The sequence below is a fragment of the Lutra lutra genome, chromosome 1 (genome assembly GCF_902655055.1).
Source record: "Lutra lutra chromosome 1, mLutLut1.2, whole genome shotgun sequence".
Taxonomy (NCBI): Eukaryota; Metazoa; Chordata; class Mammalia; order Carnivora; family Mustelidae; genus Lutra; species Lutra lutra.
In genome coordinates this window covers 59,890,724-59,909,600 of record NC_062278.1, presented here as the reverse complement: position 1 = coordinate 59,909,600, position 18,877 = coordinate 59,890,724, and the positions used below count along the sequence as shown (strand labels likewise).

The window sequence follows — 18,877 nt, the reverse complement described above, 5'->3', positions numbered from 1 at the left end:
CTTAAATTCTTACTTGCAACTTGTTCCTGATTTCTGATAACTGCAAATTTCTTAATCTCCAGAGAGCTGATCTAGAATGTAGGTAAGTGTCCCAATCTCTTCTTGAGGACTTTTTCATCCTGCCAGTCAGTCTGACTCTAAACTAAGGATTCAGAATGAGTAAGAAAGTAATGTTTCTCCCTTTAGGTAGAAACAAATTTAGATTAAACAATTGTTGATGGAAGTTGAAGATTTGGGGACGAGAAAACAAATTCTACACAGATTTGTTTTTGCCATTTCTTTAAAATCTCTTTCTATAGGGGTAGCTTTTTAAAGGGTATTGTTCTTTCATTAAGTTATTCAAACATGTTTTTTAAAGTATACTGTTCTTGCACAAATAGTTCTTTTTAATACAATTTCAAGTTATTATTGACTCAATAGCTTTAGTTTCCTTAAGGAGTAAAATGTAAATAACATTAAAAAATTAAAACCTCTTTGTTGCCAAGACTTGCTGACCAGTATAAGATTTTCAATTTTGCTTTTCTTGTCATAGTACTTGCTCTTTTTCTTCATCTCTCCTTTGAGAACAAATAATTTCCCAAATGATTATTGTATAAACCAAAAAATAAAGTAACATCATCTAAGTGACATCACCAAAGCGCCAACAGATCTCATTACCTTCAAAGAGGCCTGTCCTTCTGGAAATCACAACAATATGTATCCATATGTTGTCAGGTGACAAGCACTTCTACTCTAAACATAGGCAACTGGGCCAGCCTCTCAGACTAATCAAGCAGAAAACAGTTGAGAAAGGGTTGGTTTGTGATGTTGCATTCTGCAGATTTGAAGACACTGTGAAGGAGTGCAACATTCCCCAGTAGTCTGGCACATAGAAATGTTCCGGTCTTGGTTTAAGGAGGCCATTCCAATCTACCAACTAAACCAGTCTTTGGATTTGCCTCTATCTACACTTTTACAAGAATGAAGTATATAGTTCCATGTCATCCTGGCATCTAGGCCTAATATAGCCAGGTAAGCTAGGTTGGTGTTTCTGAACCTTTTCTCCACCCCTGCACTGCTGAGGAACATGGTATACTCACATTTGTGCAACCAAGTGTGTAGAATGGTAGCATGTATGTGTGGTTTGGAAAAATTCCCTGCGATGAATCTGATAGATCGTGCTAGCCCTCCTCCATCTCCTAACTGAGATCACAAACTTATTCAAGGTGTTGGTGATGTTTTTAAATAGTAAATCTCCTTAGAATTGACCACGAATAAAAAGTACAATTCAGAGATGGCTGGGTGGCTCAGTCGATTAAGTAAGTGTCTGCCTTCAGCTCAGGTCATGAGCTCAGGGTCCTGGGATTGATTCCCACATTTGGCTTCCAGCTGAGCAGTCTGCTTCTCCTCTGCCTGCCACGCCCCCTGGTTGCAAGCTCGCACTCTCTCTCTTTCTCTCTCTCTGGCAAATAAATAAAATCTACCTAGGTCATAGCAATCCCAGGCAAAATAAACCTGGTTTTTAAGAACTGTCAGCCTAATTTGTTCTTCTACACAGTGAAATTTAGTAGCTAAGTCCCACTTTGTGAATTAAGGGGTGCACTTGGCACTCTGAATTGTACTATGCTGTAGCTGGCTTACTGAATCCTTAGGGACCCATTCAGAAAGGTATCATTAAAAGTTGTCTTTTACCTGATGGAAACAATCTTTTGGCAAATTAAAATATATTATCTGAACTGGGAATTGTTCATTATTTCAGGGACATTAAATCCATATTTTAGTTTTTCTGTCTGATCCAGAGAATGACCCCTTTTGCTCTTTTTCTCTCCTTTTACTGTTACATTAAGATCCTCTGAAGCCCCACAAAAATCATTTTCATTATTCTGGATCCTACTTAAAAATAGCATTATTACTTCTTTGACTTTGTCCCAGAGAAAACAAACGATATCATTCTTCTCCTTCCTGCTGTTTTCAACTAGTCAGTGGTATTGTTAAGTGTAGCCTCTGTTCATGGAAAGCCTATTCCAAGATTCAATATGAAACCTTCTAAATCAAGATCAAATAAATCAATAACTATGATGTTTTGAGCATGTACTACAGGTTTACAACTATGCCAGGTATTATAATGCCCTGAAAATAGAAATAAGTCTAAGCCATCAGAGTTTTATAAAAAAACAAAACAAACAAACAAAAAAAAAGAAGCCAAATGATAATATTTCTGAAAAATTTGACTTTCAAAACAACCATCTAAAAACTCCCTTCTCATTCAACTGATGAACAGGATTGTCACAATTCCTTAAATATCATGTAAGTGCTTTCAGTCGAACTACCATGATGCTTCATTCCATGATTTTAGTGCAGATAGTTGAATGTCATCCTGACATCCTGAAATAGTCAAGTAAGTTAGGTTGTCTGTTTTGTTGTTTAGTTGATTGGTTTCTCTGTACACAATATTACCCTTTGCCATGGCTGAAGAAAGTCTGTTATTATGTGGTCAGACAAAATTGGATTGGAAACCAATAATATAGGTACTTCCTTTGTCAATAACTGAGATAGGGTTCATTTGCATTTATAAAAGAGACATTTTGTGCATTTACTTTTATTATAACACTGAAATCAGGCATTTTTTTTAAGATTTTATTTATTTATTTGACAGAGAGAGAGATCACAAGTAGGCAGAGAAGCAGACAGAGAGAGGGAAACAGGCTCCCTCCTGAGCAGAGAGCCCGATGTGGGACTCGATTCCAGGACCCTGAGATCATGACCTGAGCCGAAGGCAGTGGCTTAATCCACTGAGCCACCCAGGCACCCTGAAATCAGGCATTTTTAACGGAATTTTTTTACCTTAACAAATTAGATTTGACTAAATCCTTATAAATATCTGTACCTTGAATAGAAACTTAAAGAATGGATTCCTAAGCACCTTACCCATTTTTTACCTTATGACCTAATGTCATGAATCAATGTCTTGATTCATGACATTAGGTTTTCCTCCATTTCTGAATCAATGGCCCCTTGATGTTTAAGAAGGAATACAACTCTAGCCTTGAGGCAATTTTTTATGGAATTAAAATACATATTAATCTCTCTGTCTTTTGATAAGTACCAAATGTAAGCAATCTGAAATTTACAGAAGAAAAAAAAATTGGGTTTCCTTTTAGGGTTAATTGCTGCTTTTTTTTTTTTTTTTTTTAGATTCTATCCCAGAAATCATAGTCAAAACTCCAACTTGTACTTTTACAAAAGAGAAGGGACATATTTATGAATCCAGGAAACAAAATTTGACACTCTTGTGTAAACACCAGGAAAGTTTGGTCTTCCACATCCATGTCCCCAGCTAACGATGCCAGTCAAAATCCATTTTCCATCACTTTTTCTTCGACAAGATAAAGGTCCACCTGAATCTCCCTACACAAGAAGATAATGTAAGTAGGAAGTATCTTTCTCCTGTGATCATCAATTTTGTCATTAATGTGTTTAATGGATTGTATCAAAACTCTCATTCTGGAAAGTTTTCACTTTTCACTCACTTTCACTTTTCACTCACACAATTATAAGGTAGTTTGGAGAAGGGTCAGGAAATAATATGAAACTTCTAATGTCATTTGAGAATTATTCTTCCCAAAGTCAAAAAGCTGCATTTATCACAAGAAATGTAATTTCTTAGTCCAAGAGTATCTTCACAATATTCTTGTAGTGGAAACAACTTTCACACACCCCAAACGAAGAAAATAACCTCAATAGTAGTGGAGGTAGCCAAAGTAGTAAGAGTAATGATAATAACTGCTAACATTTATTGAGTATGAGCTGTCTGCCAACCTCTGTTTGGGGGTCATTTAGCCCTGACAACAACCTGAGGAGCCAGGGTTATCTTGAAAAGTTGACCTTTGCCTTGGGGCCATGCAAATTCAGTGGTTGGCTTTGGATTCTGACAAAGAACAAGGAAGAATTACACCCTGAGGAAACCCCTATGGCTTGCTGGCCTACAGCTGTCAAGGACAGATCACCCTCTTTTGAGAGTCCCTAATGATATCTCAACTTCAAAAAGCAAAGATGAAAATAATTCAAAGTGTAAACATAATTCCGACAGTATCCATCCTTTAAATTATAACATCTGGGCTTTATTTTTCTAGTTTGGAGGACAGGTAAAGCTGCAACTTAGCTAGAGGCAAAGATAAAAAAGCATTCTGAATTTGCCCTCGAGTCCCACCCCCCAGTTCCAACCCTGCTTAAGTGAATTCTGGCTGGTGAGAAACTGGGCTCTTTTTATTTTAATTATTGCCATACCAGCTCTACTAAGTCTAAGTTGACCTGTAAACTCTGATGGCTAGGTGGAACAGGACTATATGACTGCCTAGTCTCAGGAAGCAGCCAAAACATAGCAGTTTTAGTATTAGACAGATAAGGGTTCACATTCCAGCTCAGGTATTTATTTACTAGCTGTGTGACCTTGGGTAATTTGCTTACGCTCTCTGTGTCCAGTTTCCTCTTCCATAAAATGGTCATGAAAGAAAGACTTAAATGAATTTATGTAAAGGATCTAGTGCTTGACACAAAATAGGAGTTCAGAAGATAAAATCCATATTACAATAAGATGAGTATTTGTGGCACAGTGGCTAAGGTTTTAGAGAGATGTGGGAACAGCCCCCACAGCCCTCTTCAGCCTCGAAAACATCTGTTCACCTTTGGGCAATCATATAGTTATCTGCATAGATTGGAATCTAAGACTTGGAAATATATCCATGAAGATGAATTCCAACTTGACCCCTGTCAGGAGGCCTAACCAGAGGCATAGGAATGAGTGTCCTCTATTGCCTCTCCCACTCCTCTTTCTCTTTCCCCAGCCTATGCATCAAAGGAGCAAGTGAATAAAAACCTGGTATTTCAGTAGAGAAATGGCTGCTAACCATCCTAAGACACTCTGTGTGTGCGTGTGTGTGTGTGTGTGTGTGTGTGTGTGAGAGAGAGAGAGAGAGAGAGAGAGAAATAGAGAAAGAGAGAGAGAGGACTGCTTTGTTTTTCAGTTCTTGGTTACAAGAAAATAAATCATGGCAGAATTATAAATCCAAATCTTATTTTCTAAATGTTGGAGGAAAATACATGGGAAGCAGAAAATTGAGTTTTAAAGACCTAATTATTTAATCGCCTTTCCCTGATCTTAGGCAATTAGATTATAATTAGTCTCTGAATTAAGGGAAATACCTGTCCTAGTTCTTTTCCATTGTTGTGCAAGTTACACATGAAAGCACGTATGGAAAGCATGGCATCTTGGCAAAGGAAAGGTGTGATGACTTACCCGGCAGGCATCTCTCTTGCCTGACAGGACCCCTGCACACAACATCCGCGAAGTGATGATCCCATAGGTAGAAACGCAGAGGGTTTGGTCAATGAGCTCTACCTCTGCCTGCTGCAAAACAGGGGAGCCTTTATTGTCTGGAAAACACATGGGAAGTGGAAATCAGGGTAATAATTACACTTATTCGGGGTGCCGTCAGACCACCTACTCACATTATCTCCTTATCCTCAGAACAATTTTTTATGGAAATTCTTTTATAATCCCCTTTTGCTGATGAAGAAATAGAGGATGAGGAGGCTAGAGGGAGTGCCCAACCTGACGGCAAGTAACAGAGCAAGACTCACACCCAAGGTCTGACTCAATCTCTGGCTGAGCCACACTCCCTCGCTACCTACTTCCTACTTCCGGTAGGACTGTGAATCCCAACAGTCACTAATACTGGTTGCGAGGCCTACCTTTTAAACGGAGCAGCATAATCTGATATACGGGAAAGAACTGGAAACCATAAAGACATAAAAGTTTTGTTATACCCTTTTCACTTCCTTTTTATCCTGCCTGGCTAAAATGATTCCGAAAAATAAGTACACTCACACTCATGCTTATAAAGAGATGTCCCATGATAAGCTGGTTGAATCGACTCTTCCCTCCTGTGATCTAAAATAATGTTATTAAAGCCCGGAGCACTGTCCTAATAGGTTATGCAGATTGGAGCCGTGAGCCGCTCTCCGTCATTAGGGTTCTGAGATCCCATCAGGCCCCTGGGACATTAACTCACACGCCAGCAGTGAGCCCTGGAGAAGCTCCCCGCAAGGAACGTTTAGAGAGTGTCAAAAGGAGGGCAAGGGTAAGAGTCAAAGGTGGCAGAAAATGCATCTGTCCTTAAACCCTTGGAAATGGCTGCCCGGGAATCTGAGGTGTGGGGGAGACGAAGGAAAAGCGTCAGCCCTGGGGCGGTGTTCACAAAGCTGTGGCTTCTTCCACTCACTGCGTATTCAAAATCAACCTTTAATCCTAGACCGTGAAACACCTTGATGGAGCAGATGTAGGGACATCAGGACATCCCTACCACTCTGACCTTTGTGCATAATGATAGAGATGCCAGCTAGGGTGAAGGGATTGTAAAGAGGTATCCTCTCTGGGTGGTCCAGTTCTAGGCTGATGTACCCTCAGGTCTGAATTTGCAGTCTGGGGAGCTAAGGACAGGCTGGTTTTCAGTCCTGACTCTCATCTATCTGGCAAGTTGCCCTTGTGATGGACAGATCTGCACAACCCTCCAGAGAGTTGCCTCTGACTTGACATAATAGGGTTTGTTGGGGGGGGGGGGGGAGGAGTGGTGTGGGCATCCTCTCCTTTAAGAAAAGGAATCCCTTCTTTGGGTGAAAGGGAACCTAAAGAGTAAAGAGGAACTCTCTTGTGTAGTGGAAAACCTAGCAAAATTTGGAAAAGGCCCATACCGTCTCTCCAATCTTGCCCTGTTCATAGAACGCCCCCTCCCTGCCACCCCTGATGTAGTGGGTCTTGCTTCTTTTGGGGGCAAAGGAAGAACATCATAAAATAGAAATAATTAACACTGCCTCCATTCTACTTCTTAGAATTATCAGGAAGCTCAAATGAGAACATATACAAAAACCCCCTATGAGCCCCAAAGCACTCCATCAACACAAGTTAGTATTATCTGGAGGGGGAGGGCATGACCCTTCACCCGTTCACACACCTGCTTCGTGCCTTCGCCCCCAGCCAGTCACCCAGCACTTCTCCCCACCGCGCACTTTCTGGCCAGCAGGAGGGATGCATATTGGCTGAATGAGCTGTTTCAGGGTCTCAGGCCAGGCTGTACTGAGCTGTAGCAGAGCAATGTCATAGTCAAAGGTCTGACTGTTATAGTACTCATGGACCACAATTCTTTTCACTGGGGAGATGAACTTGGCATTCCCCTGCACGTACATCCCGAGGTGAGCAGTCCATGGCGTGGGGTCTGACAACCTGGCAGAAAAGGAAGGAAGCATGAAGTCAGTGGCCAGGGTTTGAAGAACCATCCAGGGTTTGGACACAAGCCCTCTGCAGCCTGACAAGGGTTGAGGGAAGGAAGCCTCCCTTCCAGTCCTATTGTAGTCCCTGGCTCTGTCCGCGGACATGGCGAAAAGCACAACTTTTCCGAGCCTCCCTGTCTCCTAGTAAACAGAGTTGAAGGAAGGTGTAGTAGGGGTGGTGCATGGTAGCCATGTTCCAGAAAAGTCCCTCTGCCATCCTAAAGAACTGCTGGAAATTCTGTTGCCCCTGCTATCATGAACCACACGCAGGTCAAGAATGTGACTAGAATTAATTTGTTACATTCTTCCTATTCATGCTGACATAGGCATCTGATGGGGACAAACAGGGCCGATAAGACAGTGATCTGGGAATCCTTTTGCCAAATTCAAATGATATGAATTCAAGAGAATTTAGAAATCAAAGTACAATAAGGAGGAATTTGATAAAATTCCTTCTTGTCATCCATCTACCAGAAGCCTAAAAGATCACGGCTGCAACTGCTCAAGCATGACCATTCACAAGGGCCCCACTCTTTGCCAGCCCTTCCAGAACTCTACTTCTGACCTTTGTGGCCTTGCACAAATTTACTGAACGTCTTGTGGTCTCCATGTGAGGTATCCATCTCCACCTGCACAGCAGCCTTGTTCTAGTGGGGTAAAGAGATTGTTCTAGCGGGGTGAAGAGATTGTGAAAGCTTTGCAAGAAAAATAAGGACAGAGTTCAAAGAGTGTGGCCCCGAATCTGCTGGCCTGACATCTCATGGTTGGCCTCGGGGACCTGGGGGAGTATTAAGGTTAACATATTACTTGGAGCAGTGTCATAGTATAAAAGACTAATGGTCGAAGACAAGCATAGCCATTTTAGTCATGAACGTGAATTCTGTAAGTTCCAAAAGAAGCACATAGTTCAATTATATAAAACCCTTGGAGGTTTTATATTAAATTATTATTTTATTTTTTACTTTATTTTTATTTATATTTCATTTATTTTTATTTATTTATTTTCTATTTTATTTATACTTTATTTTATTTTTTATTTCATTAAATTATTTTATTCAAATATTAAAAACCCTTGGAGTTTCCTAAATGAATAGAGCCACAAAGCTGTCTTTTATTATGTTGTTATGTTAATGTTGACTTTTGGACCCCACCTAAGGCCGGGGAGCTGGTGGCCAGGAGAACCAACTATGTAATTGGAGGGTTGCAACTTTCAGTCCCACTCGCTGACCTCTGAGGAGGGGAGAGGGGCTGGAGGTTGAATCTACTGCCAATGCCAATGATTTAATCAATCTTGCCTGTGTAATGAAGCCTCCTTAAAAACCCAAAAGGACAGGGTTCTGGAGAGGGCATGATAGCTTCTCACCCTTTCCCCAAACCTTGTCCTATGTATCTCGTCCCTCTGGTTGTTCCTGAGTTACACACTTTTACAATAAACCAGTGATCTAGAAAGTAAACCACTTCTCTGAGTTCTATGAACTGCTCTAGCAAATTAAACCCTAAGAAGAGACGGTTGGAACCTCTATAGCTGTTGAGCCAGAAGAATAGTGACAACCTGGACTTAGAATAGGTGTCTGAGGTGGGGAGGAGGGAAATGCCCCCTAGGTCTGAGCCCTTCACCTGTTTAATCTGATGCTATCTGCAAGCAGACAGGGTCAGAATTGAGTTAAATTGCAAGACACTAAAGTCAAAGAGTTAGTTGCCTGGTGGTGTGGGAACCCCTCCCCCTCCCCGCCCGGCCAACCACCAGTTTGGAAATTGGGTGCAGAATCATTACCCTTCCACTCCAAATAGAAGTCCAGTGCCTGTTCTACACACACACACACACACACACGCGCGCGCGCGCCATTTGAACTGCTCGAATATCCCAGCGGGCAGCTTCCTTCCACAGTTTGAGGGCAGATGTATGGTCTGGGATCAGAGAGTGTGCCCTCTTAGACTAAGAAGTGAGATGCCCTACCTGTTTCCGTGGAAACAGTGGGCCGCCGAAAGAAGCCACTCCCTGGAGATGACCGAGGCTGCGCAGTAGGCCGAGCCGACAAAGTGGAGGCTGACTTGCCACGGCCAACCCCCTTCCTGTGTGTCGCTGCCCCCAATGATGCGGTGGAAGGCGGAGAAGCCCCTGCTGCAGCCTTCGGAGAAAGGAAGGGCCACGTGACTTAAAAGCAGACTCGGAGTGGGGGGAGGGGAGCAGACTTGGAAGAAAAACTGGAAATTAAGTCGGGTTTCAAGCTGCACTGGGAACTGAGGCACCAGACAAGCAATTTGAAACCTCTTGCTTCTCTAGAGAAAAGGCACCCCCAGACCACACTCCCTCGGGAGAACAGGCGGGACACAGAGTCTCTGGACAATAAAGCACATTGATTCAAGGAAGAGGGGCCTCATTAGCAACAGCTGCGTGATAGGGACAGTAGCCTTGGGGCTTAGATAATTGAGGAGGAAAAGATTAGTTCCAATTGCAAGAGAAGCGAGTGCATCTTAGGGGGCGCACTGATTTGAGAGAAAGACAAGTGAAAACCTATTAAGACAAACTAGTTACCAGAACAATTATTTTCCAGGGCACAGTTTTTTTGTTTTGTTTTGTTTTTTAAAAACAGGGCTCAATCCCAGGACTCTGAGATCATGACCTGAGCCGAAGGCAGAGGCTTTTTTTTTTTTTAAGATTTTATTTATTTATTTGACAGACAGAGATCACAAGTAGGCAGAGAGGCAGGCAGAGAGAGAGAGAGGAGGAAGCAGGCTCCCCGCAGAGCAGAGAGCTGATGTGGGGCTCCATCCCAGGACCCTGGGATCATGACCTGAGCCGAAGGCAGAGGCTTTAACCCACTGAGCCACCCAGGCGCCCCCCAGGGCCCAGGTTTGATAAGGATGCGTAACTACCCGGCCGCCAAGGGGCCAGTTAGAGACCACAGACTAACACATGGCAGATTACAGTTTTCAGGGCGCAGCCGAAGAGAGCAGCAGCGCTTGGCGTTGATTCTAACACAAGGCTTAAGTCACGGTCATCCACCGTGTTCCAGTTTCTGTTTCTTTTCTCGCGGACTTTTTATTTAGGAGCCTCTCCCTTGATTAGACTTACCAGAACGTGAAAGTTCTCATTATAAGCACCTGAGGCTTTAATGCTTCTTGTCGAGAAAGCAGACAGGATCCCCTCCAGAGGTTTTAATTCTGAGAAACCATTTCAGACGCAGTTTGCCAATATTTACTATTCTTCCCAGGACCCCAACTTTTGCCAGGGGGATTTACCCCAAGAAGGGAATAAAAATGTACAACTGGAACACGAGGAGGGCATACAGGGAGTCGGAAGGAGAGTATTTCTACTCACTGCAGCCTTCTTCGTCACTTCCATCTGGGCAGTCCACGGCCCCATCACACTGTGCATTTTGTTTCCTAAAGCAAATATCATTGCCGCATTTAAAAGTCCTATGGCTACATGGAATGCCTAAAAATGAACAAAAGAGGGTAGAGTTTTTCCTGCCCAGAAACAGACTTGAGGGACTGACACTCAACTCCATCCTCCAAGGATGGGGTTGCCCGGGCATCGGTATTTGCCGCTCTGGGCAACATGGCAGAGGGCAATGAAGTGAGCCCACGGTGACCAGCCCCCTCACCCCAGCAGAGGCATCGGAAGCCAGGCAGGCAGGCAGGCCACCTGTTGAGAATCAATCCCATGGCCCCTCCTTTCTTCTACCAGAGATGCAAAGCAGTTGGCCTTATTGGTTTCTTTAGGCCATGGCCTATTGATTATTTTGTCGTGCTCTCCAAGAAAATTTTGAGCAAAGGGCAATACCATATCCAGTCCTTTCACAGCATTATGGGGGAAATGGGCAGGCTTTGGGAATCCCAGCACATTTGTTCACAACTCTAGTGGTGTGTGTTTCTGCAGGGGCTGGAATAGAACATGCCATGCCATCACGGTATCTGGCAGGTCCCGCTAGATCACGTCCTCAGCATCCTTTACTCTCCAGCAGCATTAAAAGCAAATAAGCAACGAAAATCTTCCAGCATTCGCATGACACACACGCACGTGCGCGCACACACACACACGCTCAACACACACACTCAACTCAAACAGTGACCAACTGTCCCGTTTTGCCTGGTCCCAGGAGGAATCCAGGGAACTGGGATTTTCAGTGCTGAAACTGGGTAAGTCTTGGCAACACCGGGACACATCAGTTTTCCTACCACCCCAACCCAGGGGTATTCAGTTCCCACTTAACGGAGTACACAGGAAGAACAGCAGAGCGCAGAGTACTCTCCCTCACTCTGAGTGCAGTTCTGCTCATCCTGGCCGTCCTCACAGTCCCTGAAGCCGTCACAGACCAGAGGGCCGGGCTGCCTTAAGGAACTGGCATTACAAGCAGGCTTAGGAGTCACTGGAAGGAAAACAGAAAGCTCATGAGCCTGAGACATCTTGGGCCTCTGAGAACCAGCAGTGCCCCTCTAATGGTGCACATGGCTAAGATGACTTACATAAAACACAAAGTGTCTTTTCCTCCAATCTGACACCTGCCAGAGAAAAGCAGAGGTTGAAACTTCGCTGTAATCCCTAGTGCTCCGAGTTGGTCAGGTCTGGTTTTTGCTTTTGCCCAAACACATTCAATATGGCAATTTGTGTACTTAATTACAACTAAATGCATCCTGAGATTTTCTTTTAAGGTAAAGAAAAATCATAAGTTGTTATCTAATTTGAACTTGTCTGGGACGCCTGGGTGACTCAGTCAGTTCAGCTCTAATTCTTGATTTCCGCTCAGGTCACTGTCTCAGGGTGTGGAACCTGGTTAAGATTCTTTTTCTCGGGACGCCTGGGGGGCTCAGTTGGTTGAGCAGCTGCCTTCGGCTCAGGTCATGATCCCAGCGTCCTGGGATCGAGTCCCACATCGGGCTCCTTGCTCATCAGGGAGCCTGCTTCTCCCTCTGCCTCTGCTTGCCATTCTGTCTGCCTGTGCTTGCTCTCTCTCTCTCCCTCTCTCTCTCTGACAAATAAATAAATAAAATCTTTAAAAAAAAAAAAAGATTCTTTTTCTCTCTGCCCCTCCTCTCTCTCTCATTCTCAAAAAAAAAAAAATCAAATAACTAAATACATAAAATTGAACTTGTCTGCCTTCCTAAACAAAGTGGGAGTGGCCTTAACTTGAGGATTTCTTATTCATTTTTTTTTTTTAAATCTCAGGGCCCTGACTACATAGTAGGTGCTCATTAAAGTTTTGTTGAATAGATTAACAGCTATGAGATCTTAAAGGACAATAGGCTTGTCATCTGTGTAGGAAAACTGTCTTTAAAATGATTTGTCCTGGGTGATCCATTTCCTGAATTAAGAAACACCATTGTAAATTATCACAAGCTTTCTTCTTTGGAATATTTTTATGAATTGCCTTTGGACAAGGGACAGGCACATTTATATTAGCAAGCACTCTTGGAAGATATGATTCCTTTGACATTTCTGGTTTTGTGAAAAGCGATCATTTTTTGTTATTTGCTCTCGTGTTTTCAGTGGCATCTCTTGTTAGGGGCCGGAGGTAACAGGGGAGGACATGACTGCCCTGAAATGTTCACTGAGCTTCTGGGTGTACCTAGCTGACTCCTAGAGAATATTTTCCAAAATGGCACAATGAGAAATAATGATTACCAAAAACAGCCCTTTTTATACAGTAACAATAATCATAGCAGGGGATGATAATAATGTAAAAAAACACCAGCAACTTTGCTCACTATATAATGGCCAGCATTTATTTTCTTAAGCAACAGAAAACCTATAGATTGAGAAGGTCACTGAGCCCTAAGTTAAGAGAGTTTTACTTTGTTTTGTCAAAAAAATAAATAAATAAAGGTGTAGAGCCACAGGTTGTTTTTCACGAATATAAGTTTTTCATAGTTATATTAACTGTACTATTTCTCCAAGAATATGAAAGGAATTAAATAGCTTCACCATCGCAATTGTATTTGAATGAAAGTCTGGATCTTTAGGAGAAAGCATTGCCGATGGTGTCATATGGTCTGATGAACTATCCTCTCCATATGACTCCCTGAAACTGGAGATAGATTCAGGAATGATGTGCAAATCGTAACGAAAAACCAAGAGAGAGAATCGCTGTCCAAAATAGGAATTTCCAATACCCTGCCCCTTCGTCACTGCATGACACTGTTGCAAAGTATACAGGCAATAATAGCAATAACAGTAATTCTCTCCTTCCCAACACCAGTGCTCCATGAATGAATGGGCTGAAAGTGGTGACGTCTCTGTTAGTTGAAGATTGTGGTTCGTTGAATTACTGGCCTCAGATCCTCACTCCCTGTGGGAGTATTATACACTATTATACACCTCCTCTTTTGCATGGCCCCAAAGTGTGTGTGATAAGCTTCCTGCCCCTTGACTGTGGCCTTAGCTCTAGGATTCGCTCTGAGTGATGGAATATGACCTAAGTGATGGTGTGCCAGTTCCAAGCCCAGAACTTAAGAGGAGCACTGTGGTTTTGCTCACCCCTCCTTTGCTACTACCACTGCCATGGCCAGCCCACTGGTTCAATGAGAAAAGGAGCCATGAGCAGTAGATCTGACCCCAACCTGGAAAGAACCAAACTTAGGAGGACCTACTGCTTAAAACAGAAGGACCCAGCTGAGACCAGCCTAGATCAGTCCTATCTCAAACAACTCACAGGTGCGTGGTCTAGAATACATGATTATTGTCAGTCACTGAGTTTTGGGCAACTTGTTATGCAGCAATAGCTAGCAGCTACAAAGACCCAGGATATACATCAGCAGCAACGATGGCCCTGAGAAGTTACTTGTTCCTAAGAAAGCCACAGAAGAATTCAAATACCCACCACAGAAAAGCTCGTCACTTTCATCAAAGCAGTCATTTACTCCATTACATCGCTGGGCCTGAGGGACACACAAGCCAGAGGAGCATCGAAAAGATCCAACAGGACAGGCTAGAGACAATAAAACATGGGAAGTCTTGGGTGAGTCCCTAAAAGTCGTCAGACCACATGAACAAAGAATGATGAAGTATTAGGTGGTTAAGGAATTGGCTATGTAGAGACAGTAATTCTACAGTTTCTCCATCAAATCAAGCTATAGGTGACAACTGAAAGACAAAACAAGTGACTTTAGGAGAGCAGAGAAAGTAAACTAACCCACCCGAGGCTCTGAGTGGACACTGGCTCCAGGTCACAGGTATAGTCAAACTTCCACTATCTCCATCTTTCACTCAGCACTCTGGCTTCATCACTGACTTGGAGAAAGTGAAAGCTGGAATATGTTTTAGAGAGTCCAGCAGTCTTGGGATGCAGTCTTTAGACTCCTGAGGGAATTACAAGTGGCCTTCTGGTGTCTCTGAATCCTATATGATCACAGGCACTGTTCGAAGGACTCTGTGCTTTTAAGTCCATTTTCAAATGATCACTGTCCCCAAATACATTAGTAACCACTGATCTTTGACACTTGGGCCTAGAGAGATTAGTGACTGGCCTCAAAACTCAGGACTCCTGCCTTCTACCTCCCAGTCCGCTTCAACCAGGCTACTCATCAAAGATCCATCTTCTGCTTGATCTTGAATTATAAGTCCTGGACTTATAGCTAAATATATTAGAAATAATAAATCCTTTGTTGCTATCGCCTGAATGTTGGTGGGCCCCACTAATTCTTATGTTGAAATCCTAGTGCCCAATGTGATGATACTAGGAAGAAGGACTTTAGGAAAGGAATTAGGTGATGAAGGCAGAGGCCCCATGAATAAGATCAATGTCCTTATAAAAGAGGCCCCGCAGAGCTCCCTCAGCCTCCTCCACTATGTGAGGATACAAGTCTGCGACCCAGAGAGAGCCCTCACCTGACCATGCCGGCATCCCAATCTCTGACATCCAGCCTCCAGAACTGTGAGAAATAAATTTCTGTTCCTTATAAGCTACCCAGTCTGGAGTACTCTGTTAGAGTAGCTGGACAGACTAAAACACTCTCCTTGTGCAAAAGAATGAGGGGAAATGCATGGTCTGGTCAACCCCTATCTCCCTGGCACACAACAGAGGGGGTAGGTTTCTAGAAAATATTCATGTTTGAAAAAACAATTGAAAATAAGACAACTCACTATTTACCTGTTATTCTTGCTAGAAATTGTAATATTCTGATATTCAGAAGTATGATAGTCCAGATCCAGAAGCAAGTATATTGGCAAAGAAGGAAGGTTCTAAATGAGCTTTCTCTCAAGTCTTATCCTCATGGAGTGGTTAACCCTTACTTTTCCCCTTTTAAAATGGATCAAGAGTTTCCTGAGTCAATATCTAGTCTCTCCAGCTCTAAAGACTTCCCCCAAACACTGCTGACTACCTCCTGGCCACTGTCCCCGTGGTTCTTGGTGTGGAGGGTAACATTTTGAGTCCTGCTGTTTGAACTCTCCTTGACCAACCAACTCTCCCTATGGGTCATGGGCTGAAGTGAATCACAACGGTTGTCTTCTGATCCACCAAATGTTCATAGAAACATTATATGTGCAAAGACTTAAGAGTAGCAGGGACAATAAATCAAGAAATGGGTCTGTCCCATATAACATAAGAATAACATAAGAAAAAACCCTTTCTCAATTGTAACAGAGAGTTATGTCATTTCTTCTACAACTTAAATGATAGTAGTAATAAATACATGTTTGTGTCTTATTGATTATGTATTTTGTTTATATTATGTGTTTTTATAATATATTTATTTACACATTAGTAGTAACTAAGCAGAAATAAATCCGTTTTTATTCCTTAATTTCTCAAAGTTTAGAGTTACGAAGGATGAGGCTCTGTTTAACCATTTATTAGAGTTTTTTTTAAAAAAGCGAATTCCAGGCTTACGTTGACTAATGTTGTAACTTCCATATTCCACCAGAAGCGGCCGGTCGGAAAGCCTTGAACTGCACTGCAGCTGAATGCGAGCGAGCGGACTAGGCACACGGAAAATCGTCTGGTGATCCATGTAGGAGCCACAGTACCTGAGGAGGCGAGAGTCAGGGAAGAGGCGTGATGAGGCTCTGTCCGCGCATCCCCATTGACAGTGAACACACAGACACTTTGGCACTTTGGGCTTGGTAAGCAGAGATGCTCACCGCAGAGCTAACGGTAGTTCTCCAACGTATGCTTAAGTGACTGACAGAAGTTTCTGTCGCCTCGATTTTCTACTCTGCTAAATACAACAGCAGTACTCTTGACTGTTATCTAGTGTTCTCCTCACCGATACTTGCGAAATACGGGTCTTCTTTTTCTTTCTGTGTAAATAACCACATAACAAGAAATGCCTGTTTTTGCCCACAAACCTCGCCACGGAGCAGAGTGGAATCCATGAGCTCAGGATGAAAATATGGAAAGAACCCAGCAATAGTTAAAGTAAAACACACAATATTTTTTTCCAAATGAAATTGAAAACCGATGTGCGCTTTGGGGTTTGTCCTTGGTAGAATTTCAAAATAACAATGTCTGCCCGCAATATTTCCTTACCTTGATTTTTCTTACTTCTTGTACCTAAGAGCAGATGCCCCTCCTGTTAGTAATTCTTACGATATGAGCACTGTGGTTAGTAGAACATGAAATATTACTGTGCTCTCTGGGGCCCGTGGTAAGTTAGGTCTCTTCCCTGTGTAGGCGAAGCTCTTCCCAGAGTGAAACCTGCAAGGTCTCAAAGGGAAACAGCAAGCACACGGGCTGAGGAGGGACATCCTCCACTGAAACTTGTGAATGCCAATCGCTTCTCACCCCCAAGGCCCTTGAGCTGGAGTTTAGAGGGGAACAGTAAGGAAGGGGGGGGCATAGTGGTGGCTAATGGAACTAAAATTAAAAAAAAAAAATGAGAAATTAGAGAAACCAGCAAGAGTTGGTTTACAGATACAGACACATGACAGGTAAGAAAACTGAGAAGTCGGGCTGCCTGGGTGGCTCAGTGGGTTAAGCCTCTGCCTTCGGCTCAGGTCATGATCCTAGGGTCCTGGGATCGAGCCCCACATCAGCTCTCTGCTCAGCAGGGAGCCTGCTTCCCTGCTCTCTCTGCCTGCCTCTCTGCCTACTTGTAATCTCTCTCTGTGTGTCAAATAAATAAATAAAATCTTAAAAAAAAAAGAAAGAAAAGAAAAGAAAACCAAGAATTTAAATAGGTGAAGTAAAGTGTTCAAGTTCAAAGTAGTGACAAAGTAGAAGAAGGATTAGGACTCAAGTCTGTTGGTACTAAGCCCTAGAACTTTCTAGGGCACCAACAGCTTTCCTGTCAGGAACTTTGCTCTGCAGAACTTCCTAGGAAGAACATCCATTCCTTCAGGGCTTATAGGCTGCCTTCTAGCTGCTGTGAGCTTGCACACCCCATCCTCACCTTCTCTGAACTCAGGAGCACTAGGCTTCCTTGTGCCAGCATTACCTTTTCCTACTTCCCCATTATGCCTTTAGGCAGCTTTTCAGCAAGGTATCAAAAATTAGTTCAGTTAGATTCTTTCCTTTTTAGATGAAAATAACTGATAATGGGAAGGGCTGGCATTTTAAATCCTAAGGGCACAACTAGCATCAAAAGAATCTGATAGGATTTCTCCTAGCTGGCAAGACAGAGGGAAGAGCTGGCCCCTTGGAGAAAGTATTTAGGGCAGAGAGCTTTTCTGGTATTGATTGGTATTCTTGGGAGAAGATCTTGTTCATACTTTGGCAGGAACACTCCGTGGGTGGTGGGGGTTGTTACTTAGGACAAAAAAGAAATAGTATCACATTTTACAAAACAATTGTAAAGATTTGTTTTCTGGATCTCTAATGAAATACCAGAATGCAATATTCTTAAAACTTGGGGAGGAAGCACATTCCATAGTATTTACCCATCCAATGTCATTTCCAAAGCAATTTTTTTTAATACAGTTGACACATGATGTTACATTCATTTCAGTACACAAAATAGTGATTCAACAACTCTATCCAAAACAATCATATTAATTATAATAATGGTTAATGTTAAAAAAAAATAATAATGGTTAATATTTCTTTGGTATGTAGTATGCATTATTTAATTGAATGCTTACCATAAAAAAAAAATCCCTCATCTCATTTACAGACTGAAAATCAAAGAGATTAAATTATTTGTCCTAGTTAATACAGCTATGAATGACAGAGCTAGAATTTGAACCCAGGTATTCTGCCTCCTACATAATAGACCCTGATTCAAAGGTACTCCCAAAAGAAGTACAATCCACGTCTTAATAATGGAACCAAGGATGCTCTTAAATCAGGTAGGACTTATCCCAGTGAAGACAGAACCAATGACTACTTTAGCTCGTAATCCGAGAGCCTAAAGGAAATGAAAGAAGGTTATTCAGGAAAATCATTTAGAAAAGGAAAGCCTCATTCATGGATTAACAATGAGCACAAAATTAGCAGGTAAATCCCTTAGGATAACTTCACAAAAAAAAATCTTACCTCAAAGTAAACTTCGAAGCTATTCTGCTATAAAGACAGGACATTCTATATTTTTTTTAAAAGATTTTATTTAGTTACTTGACAGAGATCACAAGCAAGCAGAGAGAGAGAGAGAGAGAGAGGAAAGCAGGCTCCCTGGCGAGCAGAGAGCCCGATGC

General features: G+C 42.5%; 1 protein-coding gene across 1 annotated transcript in view; it reads right to left on the bottom strand.

Moving 5' to 3' along the window:
- Positions 1 to 2,866: 2,866 nt before the first annotated feature.
- Positions 2,867 to 18,877, bottom strand: part of TMPRSS7 (transmembrane serine protease 7) — a 38,090-nt gene continuing 22,079 nt past the window's right edge. Inside the window, exons 11-18 of the mRNA XM_047691264.1 lie at positions 16,137 to 16,273; positions 14,127 to 14,234; positions 11,568 to 11,678; positions 10,628 to 10,744; positions 9,263 to 9,434; positions 6,990 to 7,258; positions 5,276 to 5,412; positions 2,867 to 3,387 (exon numbers count right to left, since the gene is read on the bottom strand). Coding sequence (XP_047547220.1) covers positions 3,217 to 3,387; positions 5,276 to 5,412; positions 6,990 to 7,258; positions 9,263 to 9,434; positions 10,628 to 10,744; positions 11,568 to 11,678; positions 14,127 to 14,234; positions 16,137 to 16,273 — 1,222 coding nt within the window. The 3' untranslated portion in view covers positions 2,867 to 3,216. The remainder of the gene's footprint in view (positions 3,388 to 5,275; positions 5,413 to 6,989; positions 7,259 to 9,262; positions 9,435 to 10,627; positions 10,745 to 11,567; positions 11,679 to 14,126; positions 14,235 to 16,136; positions 16,274 to 18,877) is intronic.